General features: G+C 43.5%; 1 protein-coding gene across 1 annotated transcript; it reads right to left on the reverse strand.

Moving 5' to 3' along the window:
* Positions 1-1103: 1103 nt before the first annotated feature.
* On the reverse strand, positions 1104-18068 carry LOC104304855 (pancreatic lipase-related protein 2). The gene is made up of 12 exons (XM_054163577.1): positions 18020-18068; positions 15695-15849; positions 14459-14584; positions 12511-12645; positions 12003-12111; positions 11035-11154; positions 10823-10945; positions 8813-8928; positions 7021-7150; positions 5339-5450; positions 2467-2629; positions 1104-1184 (listed from the first exon to the last, which is right to left on the reverse strand). Exons 1-12 carry the CDS (start codon positions 18066-18068, stop codon positions 1104-1106), a joined length of 1419 nt encoding a protein of 472 aa, XP_054019552.1.
* Between the last annotated feature and the right edge of the window lie 5444 nt (positions 18069-23512).

Raw genomic sequence — 23512 nt, forward strand, 5'->3', positions numbered from 1 at the left:
TCAAATTAATTTTTAGAATGCCAAAAGTGGAAAAGCCAAGTATGGAGTCAGGAGAGGATGGGTTTTATAGGAGTCCTGAGTTCAACAGGACATTGCTTCCCTCTTGCAAGAAGTGATGGCCTACATTGCACTGCTCATCCCACTGCATCACGTCATTAGGTCCAGTGACCCAGTCTAGTGCTTGCCTCTGCTGTACACTTTCTGTGACCCCAAGAGAAATATTTACATTTCTTTTGCTTTAGTTTGTGACTGTTAAGAAAGGTGCTCTCCCTGAGCATCCTTTATTTGTGCAAGCCTGGGGCAGAGAGCCATGCCTGATTTGTGAAGGACGTTAAAGATGGGGTAATCACTAGCTGTAGGTATTTCCCAGCTGTGTAGAGGGGTTGTTTTGTACTTCTCCAGGGGAGTGCAGAAGAGGGGAGTCCCTGCTTACACAAGAAGTGTGTCTTGCCTAGGGAGTTTCCCTAAGGGGTAGAGGAGGATGAGTTCCCTATTCAGGGTGGTGTCTGGATGCTACCACAAATGAGTGGTGATGGGGAGGGTAGTGAAGCAATGAGACTGAGAAGGTGGACGGCTGATCTGTCAAACTTTGCTGCAAACCTCCTAAGCAAGATCATAGGAAGTGACTGGATTCTGACATCTCAAAATTACTGCTGTATAATTTGAAATACACCTGTTCATCACTCACGTTCAGCCTTGTGTAACACATCTCAATAACACCATCTGGTTAACCTTACGGGAGGTGTTCTGGAAGAGCTGGTTGTTAGGTTGGGATGGAACAGAGTTACCCAATGTGATTCACTCATAGGATTTTTGCTCCCAAATGATAAACTTCAAATTGGGTTGAAAAATTTGCTGCCTGTCTTAGACTAGAGTGGGCAATTAAAATTCTAAAGGCCTGGGGAAAATGTAATTTATTGAAGGAGCTTTGCTAACAGTTCACTGCCAGCTGAGTCAGAATCACAGAATGGTAGGGGGGTGGAAGGGACCTCTGGAGATCATCCAGTCCAATCCCATTGCTAAAGCAGGTAAATGAAGCAGGTAAATGAAGAAATGTCCTCATCCAGACAAGGTGATCAGGGTTGTCACAGCAGGCAACTAGGTCATTCCTTGCTGAGCCTCAGCAAAGTGCCAGGGCTTGCCACGTGCTCGGCCGCACGGTTCCACAGCCACAGTACACAGACCTGAGGAGGGAGGAGGAAAATATTTTTCAGCACAATGGATCACTTTTTTAGCAGCAGCCCAAGATAATCACTATAAATCATATTCTTATTTCATAGAATCATAGGGTTGGAAGGGATCTCAGGGATTATCTACTTCCAGTCCCCATGCCATGGGCAGGGACAAATCACGCTAGATCAGGTTGCTCAGAGCCACATCCAGCCTGGCCTTAAAAACCTCCAGGGATGAGGCTTCCTCCACCTCCCTGGGCAACCTGTGCCAGTGTCTCACCACCCTCATGGGGAAGAACTTCTTCCTAAGATCCAATCTCAATCTACCCATTTCTATTTTTATTCCATTCCCCCCAGTCCTATCACTCTCTGACACCCTAAAAAGTCCCTCCCCAGCTTCCCTGTAGCCCCCTTCAGATACTGGAAGGCCACAATTAGGTCTCCTTGGAGCCTTCTCTTCTCCAGACTGAACAGCCCCAACTCCCTCAGTCTGTCCTCCTAGCAGAGGTCAAAGCCTGAATTTTTAATAGACTGAGAAACATGAGCTCTAGTAGACTGAGAACATAAAGTGTATGTTATCAAATTATTTTTCTTTAAAGAATTGCTACTTAATGACTAATCATTGAATTTTAGGATGTGCTTGCCTAAATGCTGTTAGCATTTTAATTTCAAGCAGGAGTGTGCTTTCAAAGGGAAACACACTGCATTTTTCTTTACTTACCACACAGGTTTACATGAAGGAGTGGTGTCAGAACATGTCATCTGGATTCATTTTAGTTAAAACTAAACCATGAGGTGTACTCCAGCAGTCTACTTAAGTACTGCAGATGCCCATGAGTGCCTGGTCCATGGGATCAGGTTGGATTCAGCCTAAAGTTCCCTGTAACGTAAGTGTACTGTTGCTCTGTGCAGATTTGTTTCTTCTGTGCTGTACTATATGTTAATGAAGATGCAGGCACATTGCAATTTGGGGTAAAAACTTGCACCTTTCTTACAAGTGCAGGACTAGCCCCTCCCAAAATGTCAGATTCAACATCTCTCTTTTCTTTGGGGAATCTTGGCTGCAGTGCTGAGCTGGTGGGAGAAGCCATTGGTCAGCCATACTCTCAGGTACTGCCATGAAATTTGGATTAGGCTTTTAGTTTCAGTACTTCAACCCACTTGCTATAAGGGTAGTGATACCATATCAAGGTGTCTGGTGTGTTTCCCCCCTTTTTCTGATTGTAATATTTCTTTGTTGTTTTGCCCCACCCCAGACCCACGGAACTGAACACCATTAGATGTGTACTCACACATTTCCATTTTCCCCAGATATTATTGTGACTTCTTCAGCTCCCATGCAGCCTCTGTCTGTGTGGCCCAGATGCTTTTTCCAGAGAAACTCAACTTTTGAAATGTTCCCAGGAACTTCTGTATCAATGTAGTTCAAGTATGTGTTGCCTGGTTTGAAAGTTCCCCTGCCAAAAGAAAAGAGCAGACATGGTGTTCTGTGTTGTTTACAAATGAGGGGGGGAATTGCAGAAGCACAGAATCAACCAGGTTGGAAAAGACCTCAGAGATCATCAAGTCCAACCTATTACCTAACACTTCATGACAACTAAACCATGGCTTCAAGTGCTACAACCAATCCTTTTATGAACACCTCCAGGGATGGTGACTCCACCACCTCCCTGGGCAGCACATTCCAATGGCCAATTGCTCTTTTTGTAAAGAACTTTCTCCTCACCTTGAGCCTAAACTTCTTCTGGCTGCTGTTTAGGCAGAAAGGGAGATGAGTTGTGGGATGCTAAGAGAGTTGAAGTTTTGAGTACTATTGTTACCATTTTATTGCATTTTTTTCTCCTGCCCTGAATTACCAATCAGGCATGTTAGACAAAATTTTGGCTTAGAAAATGCTCTTGGAGAATATGTTCCTTAGGGAATGCACAGGGCTTACACAGATCCAAAGCTTTCAGCTTAGGGCTGGACCATTTCAGTAGGGGTGGACCATGTCTCAGGTCCAGAAATATCAAGTTCTGTCCTCTCTGCTGACTAGCCATTCAAGCCAATCAGCAAAGTCCTTTATAAAGTCTCTGGACCATAGATTTTTCACAGATAAAATAGATCAAAGACTTGTTTGACAAACATTGTAACAGGGCTAAACTTAAGAAAATGTTAAAAAGCCCTCCAAAATTATTGCAGTTATGGTTATAGTTATAGTTAGTTAGTTATCTCTCACGCTTCTCAGGTAACCATTTTTTGGCAAGAACTAGAAGGGATGTCTCATTGTCATTTGTATTGATTTGTGATTCCTCTAAATCAATAGTGCTGTTTTTTGTCTTCCCTGAAACTGTTGTGGTGGTGCTGAGGCTACTTCATCTCTCCCAGACTGATTTATGCTGAATAAGCTTCATGGAGGAAGCTCTGAGGACTAGAAGTTACTTTTCCCCCCCCACCTCTTTTGGATGAAGTCTATCATGTTGATGCCAGGGGGTTGGTCCTGAGGAATTTGGGGGTGTTAAGCCTGGAGAAGAGAAGGCTCCAGGGAGACCTAATAGCAGCCTTCCAGTATCTGAAGGAAGCTAAAGAAGGATGGACAGAGACTCTTTGCAAAGACCTGTACTGAGAGAATGAAGCAATGCCTTCAAAGTGGAGAAGAGTAGATTTAGACTGGATGTTAGGAACAGGTTCTTTACCATGAGGGTGGTGGAACACTGGAACAGGTTGCCCAGGGAGGTAGTTGATGCTCCTTCCCTGGAGATATTCAAGGTGAGGCTTTGACAGGGCTCTGGGCAGCCTGATCTAGTTGAGGATGCCCCTGCTGACTGCAGAGGGGGTTGGACTAGATGACTTTTGGAGGTCCCTTCCAACCCAGATCATTCTGTCATTCTAAAGTGGTGAAGGCTCCAGAGTCTCTGCATTCACCTTGCTTGAGAAAGCAAAGGAAACTGTGTTCCTGCTTATATAGGCAGGCCATTGTGGATCCCACCAGAGACCTTCAGTCTCTTAACCTAATTGAAAGTCTTGTTGGTACCTAAGGAGGACCTAGCTACTCAGAGACATACAGAAGTATGCAAATGACTTAGCTGTTTAAATTTTTGTGCCTTTCAGGATGAAACCACTAGATTAGTTAACTCAGCCTTTGTGTTGCCATGGGGTATAGTCTAGATATTATGTCTGGAAAAAGATCTCTCTTCAAATCAGTCCAGGTCAGAAAGTTTTCTCAGTGTTTCTGCTTGCTCTCAACCATGAAGAAAATTGAAAATTATGGTTTCTATTCATGCCTTCTGTGGTATCAGTGTTAATGCACATTACACTGAAGTTACTTGTAGGTGTAATGTTGCAGTTGGTGTATGTGTAACCAAAGGTACTCCTGGTCCAGCCCAATAATGGGGCTGTGTTCAAACACAGTGGAACTTGGCCTACAGTGTTTAAACTGTGCTCTGGACAAGCCTGTGAGTTTTAAATTCATATTTACTGGAGAAAGCCAGGCTGAATGGACAGGAGTTCCAGGCTCCAGAACAGTTCATAAGCAAGCTTCAACTTTCTTGCACACGTATTCCCTGGAAGTGGGAATGGTTGAATGACCGTACAGCATGAAACTCTTCGTCATCTTAGAGAAGATCACAGAATCACAGTATTAATTAGGCTGGAATAGACCTCTGAGATGATTGAATCCAGCCTATGACCTAACACCACCACATCAACCAGACTATGGCACTAAGTTCCATATCCAGTCTTTCCTTAAACACCTCCAGGGTGGTGACTCCACCACCTCCCTGGGCAACACATTCCTATGGCCAATTACTCTTTCTGTGAAGAGGTTTCTCCTCACCTCGAGCCTAAAATTACCCTGCCTTACTCCCTGGCCAGTCCATTCCAGTGTCTAATTCCCCTTTCCATGAGGAAGTGCTTCCTATCACCAAATGGTGTTTGAGTCTTTGCCCTTGTCCACTTAACTGTCATCCCCAGAAACTAAAATAAAATACAGAGCAAGTGAGAGTCCAGCAAGCAGATTTTTGACCACGATCTGTACCATGGGGACCTTCAACCACTTACCAGCCACTTCTATTGCCAGTTTAAATCACAGATTGCAGAATGAGATGAGACATGTAAAAACAGCTGTCTGTAAATTCAGTGTGATAGCCATGATAGAGACATTATTCCAACAGTCACGGTAAACTTACTTGTCAATGGTATATTTTCTCCTGATCCCATTAGCTCCGGTCAAGGCTATGTCTATATTTCCCTTCATGGTTTCTGCTGCAGACACTCTGACATGTATTTCTTTTCTCCAGCCTTTGAAAGCAAAATGAAACAGATTATGGTTGTAGAGAGATTTCTTTCTTAATCATTGTGCTTCTTATCCCTTTTAATGCCTTTAACAGGGAGAGGAAAGGATTGCAGAAATTGCCAAGCTCTTTTCGGTGGTGCACAGTAATAAGACAAGCAACAATAGGTTCAAACTTGTACATAGAAGATTTCACCTCAACATGAGGAGAAACTTCTTTACAGTGAGGGTGACAGAGCACTGGAGCAGGCTGCCCAGAGAGGTTGTGGAGTCTCCTTCTCTGGAGACTTTCAAAACCCACCTGGATGTGTCCCTTAACAGGACCCTAAGTGATCCTGCTTAGGCAGGGGGCTTGGACACAATGATCTCTTGAGGTCCCTTCTAACCTGTAATATATTGTGATACTCTGATACTGTGGAATGTGCAGACAAGCAAACCAAATGTCACTCTTTAATAAGGCAAATGTTAATTCTGGTAGTATTACCTCTGTTGTCAGTGGTTTAAATTACAGATCTACTATTTGCTGACCTACTGACTATGATGCTGTTTACTTTATTGTGACCAGTGCTGTACCTTGCTTTTCCACTTGGCATCAATTCTGATTTTGTAATTTCTTACACTTGTTAGTAATTTGGGACATCTCATGGGTAGCATGTTAACTCTCAGCTATCAAATGAGGTCCACTGAGATGCTGTGTTGTCAAATGGCATGAGATTTAAAACATCTAAGTGCCAGGTTTAACATATTGGCCACAGCAACCCCATGCAGTGCTACAGGCTGGGGTCAGAGTGGCTGGAGAGTGGCCAGGCAGAAAGGGACCTGGGGGTAGTGGTCAATAGTAGACTGCAGTGTGGCCAGGTGGCCAAGAAGGCCAATGGCATCATGGCCTGGATAAGGAACAGTGTGGCCAGCAGGGCAACAAAGCTGGTGAGAGGTCTGGAGAGCAAGCCCTGTGAGGAGGAGCTGAGGGAGCTGGCGGGGTTTAGACTGGAGAAGAGGAGGCCCAGAGAAGACCTTATTGCTCTCTACAACTACCTGAAGGGAGGTTGTAGCCAGGTGGGGCTTGGTCTCTTCTCCCAGGCAACCAGCACCAGAACAAGAGGACACAGTCTCCAGCTGTACCAGGGAGGTTTAGGCTGGATGTTAGGAAGGAATTCTTCCCAGAAAGAGAGATTTGCCATTGGAATTGGCTGCCCAGGGAGGTGGTGGAATTACCATCACTGGAGGTGTTTAAGAGGAGGCTGGATGGAGTGCTTGGTGCCATGGTTTAGTTGATTAGATGGTGTTGGTTGATAGGTTGGACTCAATGATCTCAAAGGTCTTTCTCTATTCTATTCTATTCTATTCTATTCTATTCTATTCTATTCTATTCTATTCTATTCTATTCTGCTCTGCTCTGCTCTGCTCTGCTCTGCTCTGCTCTGCTCTGCTCTGCTCTGCTCTGCTCTGTTCTAAACAACTCATTGCTTTCCCAGGGAGGTTTAGGCTGAATGAAAGGAAGTTGTTCTTCACAGAGTGATTTGCTCACACATAAATTCATTGCCACTTTAGAATTCACCACACAAAACGAGCACTTACGAGCATATGGAGGGGAGGGGCCTGTGTTTAAATAAACCTTTTGCTGTTCTTTCTCAGTTTTATGTGAAAATTGATCAGCATAATGACCCATCAGTGGGCATCCTTCCTTCGGACATGGGAAGCAGTCTCCCTGGGGGGAAAATAACAATGTGTGTTACAAGATGCTGTCTGTTTCAGGCCCACTTCTTAAAAGAGTTAGGGTACTTCACATTTCTCCCAGCTTTTTTGAAAAGGTAATTGCTTGTGTTCATCTCATGTCTTCAGTATATATTAGCAGAGTGAAAAAAGGAGCTGAGGTGGTCAGTCAGTTTATTTCACCTGGTTGAAAATCAGAGAGAGACAGGTTGAGTAGAATAAAATAGAGAATTAACCAGGTTGTAAAAGACCTTTGAGACCATTAAGTCCAACCTATCACTCAACAACATCTAATCAACTAAACTATGGCACCAAGTGCCCCATCCAGTCTCTTCTTCCATCACTTCCAGTGATGGTGACTCCACCACCTCCCTGGGCAGCTTATTCCAGTGACCAATCTCTTTCTGTGAAGAATTTGTTCCTAACATCCAGCCTAAACCTCCCTTGGCACAGCTTGAGACTGTGTCCTCTTGTTCTGGTGCTGGTTGCCTGGAAGAAGAGAACAGCCCCCACCTGGCTACAACCTCCCTTCAGGTAGTTGTAGAGAGCAATAAGGTCTCCTCTGAGCTTTCTCTCCTCCAGGCAAATTCCTTATGCTCTTGCAGAGACCACAATGCCTTAACACACTGTGCCTTAATACCTGAGCTGTAAAATACAGATAATATAGCAATCTTTCATAGGGCCCATTGAAAGGTTGTCTGCTAATAGGGTGGGTAACCATATTTGCAAGGAGGTCTGGCTGGATATATCACTCATATAGTAAAGATATTCAAGTTTAGGAATATGAAATCTTGGGGTCTCACTTTGAGATGTATTCTGCCTGCTTTTTAACCTTTATTTCCATGCAGAACCTTAATGAAATTTATCTACCTGTTTAGATCAAAGATTCAGATTAAGACCTTGACACCTATCAAAACCATACCAACAAAATGCCACCACCACCAGTCTGGATCATGGGACAAGGGTCTGCATGGTGCCACCTGCATCCCACGATCCAGAGTACAGAAGTTGCCCAAGGAATCATCTTCCCAGAAATAAGGAGATGATTGTCCTCCTGTGCACTGGTGAGGCCACACCTTGAGTATTGAATCCAGTTTTGGACACCTCAATACAAGAGAGATGTGGAGGTGCTGGAGTGAGAGCAGAGGAGGGCAATGAAGCTGTGTAGGGCCTGGAGAATAAATCTGATGAGGAGTGACTGAAGGAGCTGGGGATGGTTAGTTTGAAGGAATCCAAGGGGAGACCTCTTTGGTCTCTACAACTACCTGAAAGGATGTTGTAGAGAGGTTGGTGCTGCTCTCTTCTCACAGGTAATTAGTGATAGAACAAGAGGGAATGGCCTTAATCTATGTCTGGGTAGGTTTAGACTGGACATTAGGAAAAAAAAAAATTCACAGCAAGAGTGGTCAGACAGTGGAACAGACTGCCCAGGGAGGTGGTAGAGTCACCAGCCCTGGATGTGTTTAAAGGTCGTTTGGATGTGGTGCTTGGGGATATGGTTTAGAGGTGAACATCATAGGGTAGGATCAATGGCTGGACTTGATGATCCCAGGGGTCTTTTCCAACCTGAATGGTTCTGTGATTCTCTGATTCTATGAATTAAGGGAAGAAAAGCAGGGCTATAAACTTGTCAGTAAAATGTGTCCCTGGTACTTACCAACACAAAAGCTTGGTATGTTTCACACCGATACCCAACAAATCCATTTGGATTGAGGATACTCTCAGCATAATACCGGAGACTTCTTTTGTGTCCACATCCAATAGATCTGTACTCTGGAAAAAATCCCAGGTGAAGAAGATTAAAGCTATCCATTAAGTCCATGACAAAGTAACCCTTATGAGTTTGGGGTTTGGGTTTTTTTGGTTGGTTGGTTTGTTTGTTTCCTTAAAAGCCTTTGTTATGCCTCAGATTAAAAGCAAATAGTAATACTTAAACAATATTTAAAGTGCTAATTACTTGGTTTAATAGTAAGAAGTGTATTGATCTCCACATCTATTTTTTCCTGTGGGGAGGAGCCAAATTCTAATCTGTGTGTCCCTGTGCTCATGATGAAATTAACAAAGGTGGAGATGCACCAAGGTGGACCTTGTGCAGCCTCCCATGCTATTATGTGTACTTAACTGCTTTCACCATAGCATGAGAGCCAAAGAGGATTTAGGAGAATTTCCCTTTGATATTTCCAAGTCTGGAAGAAGAAATCAGCTGGGAGAAGAGATCAGCCCCCACCTGGCTACAACCTCCCTTCAGGTAGTTGTAGACAGCAATAAGTCCTCCTCTGAGCCTCCTCTCCTCCAGGCTAAGCAACCTGGTTGGTCTCTTCTCCCAGGCAACCAGCACCAGAACAAGAGGACACAGTCTCAAGCTGCACCAGGGGAGGTTTAGGCTGGATGTTAGGAAGAAGATCTTCATAGAAAGAGTGATTGGCCATTGGAATGGGCTGCCCAGAGAGGTGTTGGAGTCACCATCACTGGAGGTGTTTAAGAGGAGAGTGGATGGGGTGGTTGGTGCTGTGGTTTATTGATTAGATGATGTTGGATGATAGGTTGGACTTGATGATCTCAAAGGTCTTTTCCAACCTGGTTAACTCTATTCTATTCTAATTCTATTCTATTCTCTATTAACAGGAGGTTCATGAACATCCAACTCCTTATATTTTTATTCAACAGACCTAGGCTTTTCCACCACAAAATATTACAAACAGCCTTGTGCAATGTATCTGGAGAATATTTAAACTTAATTTTTTTTTCTCCCTGAAAATGCAGCCATTCTTCTACAGCCCAATTGGAAACAACTCTGGTTCCAAATGACTTTATGCACAGGCAGCTTTCAGTCCTCTTTGTTATCAAGTTATAGAAATAGAATAGAATAAACCAGGTTGGAAGAGACCTTCAAGATCATTGCGTCCAACCCATCAACCAAACCAACCCACCTAAACAACTAAACCATGGCACCAAGCACCCCATCAAGTCTCTGCCCCAAGTTCTCCAAGCAGTTTGAAGACAGAGCATTTCTGAAAGCAATTTAACTGGTGGTAAAGATTTTTTTTTAGGTGTGAGTAACAGATCTCCTTTCTGTAGGGTAGGATCAGAAGGCAGGATTTTGGGGATATATTGTACTGGATCCCAGGGTAATTCTGATGAACTGCCCAGTTTTCTTTGAAGAACATGAAGATGGAGTAATCATTTTATTGTCTCCTGTATTTTAACCTTGTGCTGTTCTCTTTGAAGACACTAAAGCTGTTAATAGCATGCATGAGTATGTCTAACCCTGGTAACATTGGGACTGATGTCTTTCTAGGGAGAAGAGAAGCTCAGATTTTAAAGTACTCATTTTTCTATTATCCTTAAATGATTTTTTCCCAGTCCTTTATGTGTGGAATTCCCACTGAGGTTAGTTTGTCAGAACAGTTGCAGGCTTTTACAAAGGTCGTGAGGAACAAGCCTGCATGCTTCAACTCAAGTTTCCACCTGGAGCTTGCCTTGGTTAGTATAAAAGAAAATGGGAGGGAATTTCACAAGCAGCTTTAAATCTTCCAATTTCAAACATTCTCTCCCTACTCCAAACTGAGCTGTATAAATAATACATACAATTAAAAGGTATATTCCTTAGTCTAGCCTTTGTTTCTAACTGTAGCTTGTAATGAGGCATTCTTGAAAATGTATTTACCTCTCATGAGGTCATTGATACTCCTATTTGCAGGAGGTACCCGAAGCTGCCTGCATCCTGGCATCTTCTTCCCACCATTTGGGTAAAAATCCAGGTGGCCACAAGTCTGAAGAATCCCTGGTGCTGAAAGGCACAATACATCGAGCTTGATCACTTTCAGGTATACCATGGTCAGCCTCTGTGTTGGTGCCAGCCTTTGTGTGATAACTTACCAAAATCAAAGAAAAGATGACCAGCATGAGTGTGAATTATGTCCACAAATTTTGCATCTGAAGGATCCAGCCTCACTGTTGTGGGAGTGTACTGGAAAAGGGGTCCAGCTGGATCCAAACCTAAATGAATGGAGAGACATCTCACTCAGCAAACAATGCTCCGTGCATGTCATCACCAACAATGAGTGTGCACTGTGTGCCGTAACATGTCATTTTGTGGTCCACAGCCAGTAAAACAAGAGAGGTGGATGGAGGCATTGCAGCACAGTAACATGTTGCTAGGTGCTTCCCTTATTTTGAGGGAGCAATGTTGTTATAAGAATAGGGTTTTGGTGATTTGTTTTGTTTTGTCTTTGTGTTGGTTAGGTTTGGTTGGGAGTTTTGTCTGGTTTTGTTTTTCTGTAGGTTAATGAGAAATACCAAACCCTGCCATGCTACTCTGAGCATATAAATTCGTTTGATAACTTCTATTTGGTCAAAAATCTAATTTTGTTTCCAAATGATTTTGCTTGAAACTGTTACCCCTTCACTTCAGTGTCAGTAAGCTCTCTTTGGGGCTAAAGCAACATAGCTCTGCTCTTCACTTCCCTGAATTGCTTATGTGACTGCTTTCTGTGTACATAGCTGAGCCAAAGCAGTGTCTGCTCAGAGAGAACACCTGAAGGAGAAAGGAAACTAGAAGATAGGGAGCCTTTGAAGTTAGTGATGTGTGTGTGTCATGATGTGTCTGTGCCTCTCTGTAGCTATGCAGCTAATATCTTTCTTCCTTTTCAGGATGTCTGTAGCTATTTACTGCCTCACCTGACATACTAGATGTCAGGGGTTTAATTTTTCTTTTCAGTTTTTTTGAATGGCTGAAAAGTCATATTAGAGTGGGCTTAAAAACCCAAGCACAATGATCAGCTGCAGCAGGGATTCCCCAGATACATGAAAATGTAAAACTTTACCAGCTGAAATAGCTTCAGTACCTGTTATTCTTCCAATGCCAGGTTTCCTTCTCCCTGCCTCTCCTGCAGCATGTGCTCCAAGACTGTGGCCAATGAAATGAATGTTGTCAGGGGAGTAGCCATAGTCTTTCTGTGGAGTTGTGTGGAGAGGAAAAAACAAGTGTGTGAAGCAGGGGATACAAGCCCGTGGCACAACATCATGGCCTCAAGGGTGTGTCCTGACACGTCCAGAGCAGTGAGTGATGGAGAGCAGGAGTGTCTTGGTAAGACAGTAAGAAGCCCATCATGAGCAAAACTTCCAGAACTTATTGCCTGTAAGCATTTAGGGGCTTGCCTATCTGTGGTCCAACACTGAAGTAGGTATTTCCATTTGTACATGATTAGAGACTTTCAGTGGCATTTCCAGCAGCATTATTGAGTACCTCTGTACTTCCTGGCTCTATTGCATCAAACCTAAAGGTGACACCCTGAACACAGCCTTTACCATACACCCTGTGCACCAGCTTTCATGCTCCACAGACACTTTTACCTCAAGAAGATTCACCAGGTACACCAGCTCAGCCCCTACAATGCGAACGTTGTTAACCGCATCGGTGTACAAACCACTAGAGCCCCCTCTCCAGTCAGTCAAAATGCAGTTCACATCTTCAGTGTGTAACATGAACTGGTGGGAAACATGAAAACAGAAGCAAACAGGCATGAATTACCATTGTAGCAGGGTATATGTAAACGGTATTTTGTTTTGCTGTAACTGGGGGAGTTGCTTTGAGACTGGTGCAAGCACATCTTTAGTCTATTACTTCCTACTAATACTAAAGAATCAACACAAGGAGGCAGAGTGGAGGTAGTGATTTGGATACCATGCAAAGCAAGGAAGCTTTGCTTCAATTCTGTTTCCTATTCCAGATGCCTTGGTTGGCTGAAGTCACAGAATCACAGAATTAACTAGGTTGGAAAAGACCTTTGAGATCATTGTGTCCAACCTATTACCTAACACCATCTAATAAGCTAAACCATGGCACTAAGTGCCACATCCAGGCTTTTTGGGGGGCTAAATCAACATAGTTCTGTCCTTCACTTCCCTGAATTGCTTATGTGACTGCTTACTGTGTACATAGCTGAGTCAAAGCAGTGTCTGCTCTTCCAGGGAGTGTATCATCTACTCCTGATGACAGTAGCACAGTTAGAAAAAAAGCAGGTAGCAAGACTTTTTCTTATTGTCCAAGCTTTATTCTTCAAAATGTATATTCTTGGGTCATCTGAAAGGATTCACAGATTTGTGTTCATGTGTTTGAATTTTTCAGCCTCAAAAATTAAGCAGGGTTTCTATTTACACACTTCTGGCAATGAAAAATTCAGATGTTTCACTCTGAAACAGTTTCTGTTTTGAAATGTACCTGACCTGCTGAGCAAAGCATTTTGGTTTTATCAGACCAAATGCCTCATTCAGACTGAAATGTTTATTTTGTCCTTTTGCTGAGGTGAGAAAGGTGACTCTTTCCTCCCCCTGTATTATTGGCAAGCATTTGAAAAATCAGTTAATTATAGCTTTCCTTCTGGAGGCAAATGCAGCAGAAGGGCACTTAGCAGAAGGCTGAAGTGTGCTAAACTCATAGTTAGGACAAAGGAGGTCATGTGGTCACTGCTTGACAGTAGGCTGAACATGAGCCAGCAATGTGCCTATGTGGCCAAGAGGGCCAATGGCATCCTGCCCAGGATCAGGAATAGTGTGGCCAGCAGGAGCAGGGAAGTCATTCTGCGCTGTACTCAGCACTGGTTAGGCCACACCTTGAGTCCTGTGTCCAGTTCTGGGCCCCTCAGTTTAAGAAAGATGTTGAGCTGTTGCAACTTGTCCACAGAAGGTCAACAAAGCTGGGGAGGGGTCTGGAGCATAGCCCTGTGAGGAGAGGCTGAGGGAGCTGGGGTTGTTTAGCCTGGAGAAGAGGAAGCTCAGAGGAGACCTTATTGCTCTGTACAACTCCCTGAAGGGAGGTTGTAGCCAGGTGGGGGTTGGTCTCTTCTCCCAGGCAACCAGCACCAGAACAAGAGGACACAGTCTCAAGCTGTGCCAGGGGAGGTTTAGGCTGAATGTTAGGAAGAAGTTCTTCCCAGCAAGAGAGATTGGCCATTGGAATGTGCTGCCCAGGGAGGTGGTGGAGTCACCATCACTGGAGGTGTTTAAGAAGGGACTGGATGAGGCACTTGGTGCCATGGTTTAGTTGATTAGTTGGAATTGGGTGATAAGTTGGACTTGATGATCTTGAAAGTCTTTTCCAGCCTGGTTAATTCTGTATTCTGGAATTCAGCTTCATTCTGAGGCTTTCCCCCCTCCCCCCTCTCAGATATTCCCTGAAAGTTAAATCAGGATAAAGGTGTACATTTTGTGAGGGGGATTTTAAGCCAGATAATGGGGTGTTGTGGATATTTGCACTTTGAAGCACAAGTAAAGTGACTGTCAGGCAACCATGATACCATACCTTGCACATATTTGTTATCCAGGGGAGGTCTGCTCCGGCAAGGTGGCCGTGTATCAGGAAGCGAGTTTTCCTGTGTGGTCGGAAATGTGAAGCTTTGATACTTGCAGGATTGGTAGCAGAAATTTTCTGTGTCAAAAAAGCCAACCAACAAACGACACAAGCATGTGACTGCTCCACTCCAGTGTACATTTTGACACAGGCCAGAAGGGAAAGGGGTCTGAAGAGATGGGTTGTGCTCCTCACTTGTAAACTGCCTTGCTGGCAGATATCAATTAATTGCCTCAAAAGTTATTAAGTTCCTCTAGTTGATTGATCTAAGGACCCTGGCATCCCTTGCACAATGCTTTGAGGTACAACATGCCATGTAGATGCAAGATTTTATCAAACCTGTTATAGAGATACAGCATCCTCTGCAAGGTATAATACATCTGAGTTTGAATCTACAGCCATTTCTCTTTCTGTATGAATCATAGAATCAATAAGGTTGGAAAAGATCATCAAGTCCAACCTGTCGCTGAAGACCTCATGACTACTAGACCATGGCACCAAGTGCCACATCCAATCCCCTCTTGAACACCTCCAGGGACGGTGACTCCACCACCTCCCTGGATGATGTCCTTGAGTTGTTTGTATGGGCCTGCAACATGCATTTCATCTGGAGACACACAGGAACTAAAATTGAACTTTCCTTTTGTACTGCCTTCCCTACCTCTGGCTTACTAATGCTAAACCTGAAACTAAATTTGGGGCATTAGCTGACTGTAGAGAAGTGTATAAAATGTATCCAAAATATCTCAGGGTGGTGGAGTCACCACCCCTGGAGGTGTTCAAGAGGGGATTGGATGTGGCACTTGGTGCCATCATTTAGTAGTCATGAGGTCTTGAGTGACAGGTTGGACTTGATGATCTTTGAGGTCTTGTCCAACCTTGCTGATTCTGTGATTCTATGATTCCATATTTGTCTTGGGAGATTGCAAATAGTAAGTTTTAAACATATCTGGATTGTCAGAAAGCTGAAAGGAGGAAAAAGAAAGAAGGTGATGAAAACTATGATGTACATGTGTAATACAGAATTGCAACTTCTACTGGGAGGCTTCTGAGAAAAAATGTGGCAGAAAAGAAATTGTCCATATAATTTGTTGAATGTGTTTGAAATACTATCAGTATTTAAAATCAGTATTTAAATACTATCAGTATTAAATACTATCAGTATTTAAATCCAAAGCAGTTTCTTACTTGATATTTCATGATGTTTTCTCTAGTATAAAGAAAGAAGTTGGTGTTCACAACCTCTGGAGAGTGGGGCAAGCCTGCCAGTTGTCTTTGTGGGATCCCAGACCAAGGGGGTTTATCTGTAAAGCATCCAAGCCTTTTGTAGCAAACTTCCCTTCCTGAGGTGCACAAAGGAAAATAGAATAGAATTAACCAGGTTGGAAAAGACCTTTGAGATATCAAATCCGACCCATCACCCACCATCTAATCAACTAAACCTTGGCACCAATGCCTCATGCAGTGTCATCTTAAGCTCTTCCAGTGATGGTGACTCCACCACCTCCCTTGGCAGCACATTCCAATGGTCAATCTCTCTTTCTATGAAGAACTTCTTCCTAATATCCAGCCTAAACCTCCCCTGGTGCAGCTTGAGACTGTCCACTTGTTCTGGTGCTGGTTGCCTGGGAGGAGACCAACCCCCACCTGGCTGCAACCTCCCTTCAGGTAGTTGTAGAGAACAATAAGGTCTCTCCTGAGCCTCCTCTTCTCCAGGCTAAGCAACTCCAGCTCCCTCCGTCTCTGCTCATAGGGCTGTGCTCCAAACCCCTCCCCAGCTTTGTTGCCCTTCTCTGGACACGTTCCAGCATCTCAAAGTCCTTCTTAAAAGTGTGGCCTGACCAGTGCTGAGTACAGGGCAGAATGCCTTCCCTGCTCCTGCTGGCCACACCATTCCTTATCCAGGCCAGGATGCCATTGGCCTTCTTGGCCACAAATGTCAATGTTCTGGAAATGTAGCAGGTAAGGCTGCCAGCATGTTCCAAGAAGCTGGCAGGATAGTGTTTATGCCAGGGAAGCAGAAGATAGGCTGACTCGGATTAGGCTGCCACTTGTGCTTATTTTTCAGTAAGGGGCTCAGCTGAACCTTGTGCATATAGTAGTGACTTGAGCTTCAAGTCTTATTCCTGCTGCAATCATAGCACAGAGCTGAGCCTGGCGAACTCAGGAGAATGCAGGATGTGTTTGGTTAAATGTGTTGTTAACACGGATGTCAGAAAAAGACAACAATATCTTGCTCCTCTGTAGATCTAGAGAACAAACTAGCTTTTGCTGCCAGCACAGAGCAGGCCCTCAGATCAATCCTAATGCTCCAGGAATTATCTAAATTGGATTTGGTTGTGCAACAATTCATGCTGGAGTAAAACCAAATCAAGACATTAAACTGGATACCTCTGGTTGCTCCACAAGGTACATTAAACATCTTCATATTTTTTTATCACAGTAAGATTTCAGTGGGAGCAATAAAGTGGAAGCTGAGCGGAAGCCTAGAGTGAAGCACAGCCTTGGGAAGTGTGGTCTGTGCCCAAAGGACTAGAGTTTCCCAACCTCTATTGTGGCTTTAATGCAGTAATGATGCAAACAAGACATATGGGTGTTGCCACTAAATGTCATCCTTAACCACTATTATAGCACAACCAGTTGTGAAATCTCAAATACTTTTTGTTGCTGTTAAAAGGTTACTGAAAACAATGAGAAACTCTTATTACCTAGTAAGAGGTGACAGATTCATACTACATCAGCCTGTGACTTCATTACTCTGTATGAAATGAGGGGTTGAGTGATAAACTCTGGTATTATCTCTCTAGAAAGAGAAGATTTCATTGCAGGGCTGCAGCTAGAGACTCCACAAGCAACCCAGTCATTTTCACAGTCTTTGATGCTAGTGAACTTTTAAGACTATGTCTTTTTGTTCCTCTTGGCTCTTTCTGAGTGCCCATCCCTCGAACTATTATTTCCTGTCAGAAAAGAGCTGTTCTGGGCCAGGAATATTTTCTTGTTCTCTGTAGAGCTCTGTGAAGGGTAAGTGCCTAGGCTGGCATTACAAGTGTTATAGCTACCATGAATGCTGGAGTGGGTTGAGGTGGAGAGGGGGGAAACTGTTCTGGTAGATGAGGCCCCATCCCTGGGAGATATTCAAGGTGAGGCTCAACAGGGCTCTGAGCAACCTGATCTAGTTGAGGATGCCCCTGCTTACTGCAGAGGGGGTCGGACTAGATGACCTTTGGAGGTCCCTTCCAGCCCAGACCATTCTATGACTCTAATTTTAGTACCAATTCATACATAAAAATACCTTTCTGATTACTATTCTGTTTGCTAGCTGCAAAAACCTTTACAGAACTAGGAAGTAACTGGTTATACATGGTAAAGACATGACATAACTCAGGGTTCCTAATGGAGTAGTACATTAAATCTGTCCCAAAGCACATCCTGTTTCTGAAGTATAGATATTCTAGTGTAAGCTGCACACAAAAACTGTTTCTGCTTTATGGCTTTATCAGCTATGTTTCTTACCCCTTGCTGCACCCAGAAGAAAAAGAGTAGTGATCCATACTGCAAGCATCTAAAGCAAAGAAGAACACAATTCAAGAATAATTCAAAATGGAATCTGGAATTCACCCGGGGTTGAATATTTGCAATTAACAAACCACACAAGAACCCCCCTGGTCAAAGACTCCCTGGTCTACCTAAAACTACCACACTCAGGATATCCTCTAAGTGTCTCTTAAAGTTTGTCTCCCTCACCTTGACAGACAAGCTTTTTTTCCCCCTCTTTTATCTGGATCTGCAATTTATGGGCAAGCAAAGGAAATTCTTAAAGGATTTGCAACAACTTATTTTTAGAGAGTGAAGTTTCTTTAGCATTTATTAGGAAAGTTACTCATAGAACTGCTATTTAGTGATTGTATTCAAAGGAACCCAGAAGCAAACTTAATCTGTGTCTCTAAGTCATGTAGATAGTCTTGAAAACACATTTTGATCATTGTTATGTCCTGTGCACCCTTATCAGCCCTGATCTGCTTGATCACTTAGTCACCAGCTAATAGGTGATCATTGGAGTTAATGGAACCAGTCATTTACTGCTGGGGAAGTAGGGAAAGCCTTTTAAGTAGTACCTCATCTTCAAAGGAAAGAAGATCATTCTTAGTAAACTCTAATATCAAACCCTGATCCTCCAATGAGTCCAGCACAGACAGAGCCCTGCAACTCTTTCCTGACCTATCCATTCTCAGTCCTCTCAGTTCCCTGAAATCCATAATATGCAGTTAGAAGCAAAGAGTTCACCCTTGTGAAACCCACTGCAGGTTCAAGCATGTCTTGCTTCCACCTCCTCTCATCCAGCCACTCACCAAATACCCCACACCTTATCATGGACCTTTCAGGTCCTTAGATGTTCTTGACTCCAATGTATCCCATTTTACCTTGGCAAAGCTCCGAGCAAGCTCTTTGGGTTCACTTCTCAGTTGATTGCTGCAAGTCTCGTAGAAGCCCTTTTTGAGGTGCCTGGAACAAAGCAGGACAGAACTTCTCCTGCCCTCCAAGGGCACACAGCAGGGGTATGCTCACCCCACTGCTGCTTCTCAATGCTGGGGTTCCCAGCTACATCTGTGACTTTGCTGGCTAGTGTCAAAAGTGATCTCCTTGTTTCAGCATACTTCAGCTGAGATAACAGGAACCAGGTTAGACCAGTTGCTGCGTGACTCCACCTGCCTAATTCAAAGTTTCAAACAGGCTGTTATTGCCATCCATCACTAATTATTTTTAAAGCTAAAAAGTGCCAGGAAGTGTGATGTGGACACTGAACACACAGACTTTCCGGATCAGGAGCAAGGCTCCTGCCCCGACTGGGTTCCTCATCTCTCTGTGATGCTGAGTTGGGGTTCAAATGGTTTATCACACTGGAAGGCTGTAGGAGAGGTCCAGTTTTTCAGTCACAGGATCACAGGATGTCAGGATTTGGAAGGGACCCAAAGAGACCGAGAGTCCACCCCCCTGTCAGAGCAGGACCATACAATCTAGCTCAGGTCACACGGGAACAGCTCCAGACAGGCCTTGAAAGTGTCCATAGAAGGAGACTCCACAACCTCTCTGGGCAGCCTGTTCCAGTGCTCTGTAAGCCTTACAGTAAAGAAGTTCCCCCTTGTGTGGAGGTGGAACCTCCTGTGCTGCAGCTTGCATCCATTGCTCCTTGTCTTATCCCAGGGAACAAGTGAGCAGAGCCTGCCCCCTCCCTTCTGACCCCCAGGACTCAGATATTTATAAACATTGATTAAATCCCCTCTCAGTCTTCTCTTCTCCAGACTAAAAAGCCCCAGGTCCCTCACCCTCTCCTCACCAGGCAGTGCTCCAGTCCCCTAATCATCCTTGTTGCCCTCTGCTGGACCCTCTCCAGCAGATCTCTGTCCCTCTTGAACTGGGGAGCCCAAGAAAATGAAAGCTATGTCAGAACTGTCATAGCAAAGCCATCCTTCCTGCAGCTGATCCCTGCCTTGCAGAACTGACAATCTCAAACAAAGTTTTCCAACGTGTGTTTGATACTTCAGTCTACCATTGCAACATCCAGGTACACACAAGGTTGGTGGAGATGAGTTAGCACATATGTTTGCAAGGTTTAAGCTGTTCCATGAAAAAAAAAAAAAAAAGGAACAAAGAAGAGAGAAAGATTAAAAGGGATAAAAAACCTACAGCAACCTAAATTGCTCAGTCTGTCATTTGTTATTTGTTCATCTCGTAGCTGTCTCATCTATAATTTTGCTAGTGGATGAATTACCTGAATTTGAAAAGATGACAGAAATGCTTTTAAACAGGGGAGAATAGCTCCTTGGGCAGATTGTCACCACATCCATTCGCCCTGACTCTTTGTAATTAAATTGTATTAATTGCAGTAATTTCAGGTTTTTGAGTGTGTTGATAATGATGTCTTTTCACACACTACTATATTGTTGTCATACTGTTATGGTAACCTTTTTGATCAGGCTTTCCTGGAAATCTTTGTTCCTGTCTATGTGTTGGGTTTTTTTTTCCCCCCCACCTAAACGATTTTATGATCCTGCACTGACACAAACGAGAAATTCACATCTCCAGATTTTAATGGTAAATCCTTTAAGTGTGTTGGGTGGCTGTTGGCACCTCCTAAGCCAAGGCTGTACAGAAGAGGGAGACTCCCTTTTGGTATAAGTCATCAGTCAGTGGAAAGGAATATCTCACATCTAGCACATACAAATATGAACTGGATTAAAGTGGTTCTTAAGAGTGCTAGGTAAAAAAACATTTCCAGGCTGTCATTTTTGCTTGGCCAGCCTTGAAAAGCTAATTACTTCAGATGCAGATTGTTGAAGCAAGTAGATTCTTCATCTCTGTGCTCTGTAACCCTTGCAGGAAATTAAGAAGGAAGGTCAATATGTAGCTCAGAGAGTTATTTTTGGTTTGGGTTGGTGTTTTTTTTACATTTCTTCGGGACTAAGTTAGCCCAGAAAGGTATTGAATAATTCACACTAAAACTCATTTGAGTTATCCTCTGCTGACATAATTAAAGACAGTTGTTATGGTGCAAATTGGTCAGTTAACCAGGCACCAACAGAATCCAGCAAACAAATATTCCAACCAGGTGTTTGGAAGAAACATACAAAAGGAGGCACACAAAACATCTCCCTCTAAGTCATCCTAGGTCATCATGGCCAAAACTGGGTTCAGTGATAGCTCAGAGCTGTGATGCCACAATATATGGTGTACTGAAATCTGTGATATAGCAACAAGTTCAAAGGGAGTGGGTGCCTGGTTTTTCATATCTCTAAGAATTTATAGACAAACTCAGAAAGGCTGATTCAGCAGAATTTAATGACCTCCCCCCACATAAATTTAATCTACAACACTTCCTTCTGATTTAACTCCATTATGTATAATTTTAGACCAAAACCTCACTTCATTCCATCCTCACAATTTCTCTCCATTTCAGAAGCAGAGTTCATCACAGAAAGCACAGAATCACCAAGGCTGGAAGAGACCTCAAAGGTCAAGTCCAACTCATCACCGCAGGCCTCATGACTAAACCATGGCACCAAGTGCCACATCCAATCCTCTCTTGAACACTTCCAGGAATGGTGACTCCACCACCTCCCTGGGCAGCACTTTCCACTGGCTAACAACTCTTTCTGCGAAGAACTTTCTCCTCACCTCCAGCCTAAACTTCCCCTGGCGCATCTTGAGACTGTGTCCTCTTATTCTGGTGCTGGTTGCCTGGGAGAAGAGACCAACCCCCTCCTGGCATTCAAACTTCTAAATTAATGCAGTTGATTCAATAATTTATTTTCATCAATTTTAATGGCTGTATTTTGCCTATTTGGAGCATTTTGGGGTATATGCTCTCTGAGCAGCTGAAGAAACCACAATTACCTGTTACATAAAGAAGTCCTTCTGGAACCTGGTGTTACAGTCACAAGTCATACCTCCACCTTCTGCTGCAACATGGACTTCAACAGCAGTCTAGTGGGGAAGATTTTAGATCAATGACAAGATTCAGTGATGTTGCCAAGTTAGAATTAGAATGACAACATATTTAAGGGCTGTTGATTTTACTGATGAGAGAATTCTTGTCTCTCATCCTAGATGCAAATGTATACTATGCACTTGAACAAGCCATCATTTCAGCCAATAGTCCTGTTTCTCAGGACAGATGAAGTGATCATCAAGTGACTGCTGCCTTTCAGCAGCTGGTGCAACACCATGGCTCTTCTCTTATATTTAAGGCAAGGTTAAGGGGAGAGCAAGGCATGTTCATAGTTCTGACAAATTAGCCAGAGGATTTAGTTCTGCAGACAAGCATGAAATGGATTTTCTATGCTGGTTTAGCAATACCAGGAAAGCTTATGCCTCAGCAACATTGTTAGATGTCAGCACTTCTGCACCAGTTCTAGAAAACTCATTTCAATAGAGTTGACTCTTTCACTATTTGGGACGTCTGTAGGAAGCAGCAAGACACAAAGTGCTGACTCTCTATCCCTTGGAAGTTCTTGAGAATTTCTTTTCCATTTCTTGTCCAAGCTGTCCCTGATCTTGCACATTTCTAGCACATTCAGCATCCTGTATCAAACACATAGTGATTATGCAACTGTGAGAAGAATCATCTCTTTTTGTTTTTCTCGAGGTGTGCTACTGCCAGCTTCATTTCATTCCCCCTGTTACTAGCATGGAAGAAAATGAAGAAGTCATTTTCTAGTTGCCTTCTCCATGATCCTCTTAATTTCATAGGCTGCATTCACACCCTCATCTCTTTTCTGTTTTAACTTTGTGTGCCAGAGGAGGTGAGAAAATGACTGCTTCTTCCCTCCAGCTGGAGGAGATGCATAGTAGTCTTTTGCACTCCATTATCCAAAACAGTGAGGGAAATTCCTTCTGTCCTGAAGCTTTGCCAATGAATTTGTGCTTTCTTGAGGGATGAAGTGGCCAAAGATGGAACAAGCTTCTTTCTGCCACTGAAGCACAGCTCTGAGCAGTCTCTTCTAAAAGCTTCCTTCTCTAGCAGCATCTGTAAGGGAGGGACTTACAGGATGAGGTACAGTGTGTAAAATAAAACCCCAGGACCACTAGAGATGATTCATTTCAGTTATTGTGCAGGGCTATTTATGCTATTTATTTATTTTGTCTTTTCACTGCAATTGTACCCACTGGCCCTGCTCTGTCAAGGGGGTTGGGCTAGATGGTTTTTTGAGGTCCCTTTGAACCCCTGACATTCTGTGATTCTCTGATTCTGTGATCATGTCTTAACCTGGAGAGCAAACTTGCTAGGCAAGGACCTAGCTAGCTGTCTACCTCCTTGTGCTCATTGTGGGGCATGTAATTCAGTTTTGGGTAGTGTAAGAATAATTTTTGTTATAAATGGTAACAGTAATGTAAAAGTCACCTTTTGCAGCACAGCAGTTCCAAGGCCCTCCCTAAGGAAGTAACACTTCTGAATAAACACTTCTGGGTTGGACGCGATGATCTTGAAGGTCTCTTCCAACCTGGTTT

Source organism: Dryobates pubescens, chromosome 8, assembly GCF_014839835.1.
Source record: "Dryobates pubescens isolate bDryPub1 chromosome 8, bDryPub1.pri, whole genome shotgun sequence".
NCBI classification, from domain to species: domain Eukaryota; kingdom Metazoa; phylum Chordata; class Aves; order Piciformes; family Picidae; genus Dryobates; species Dryobates pubescens.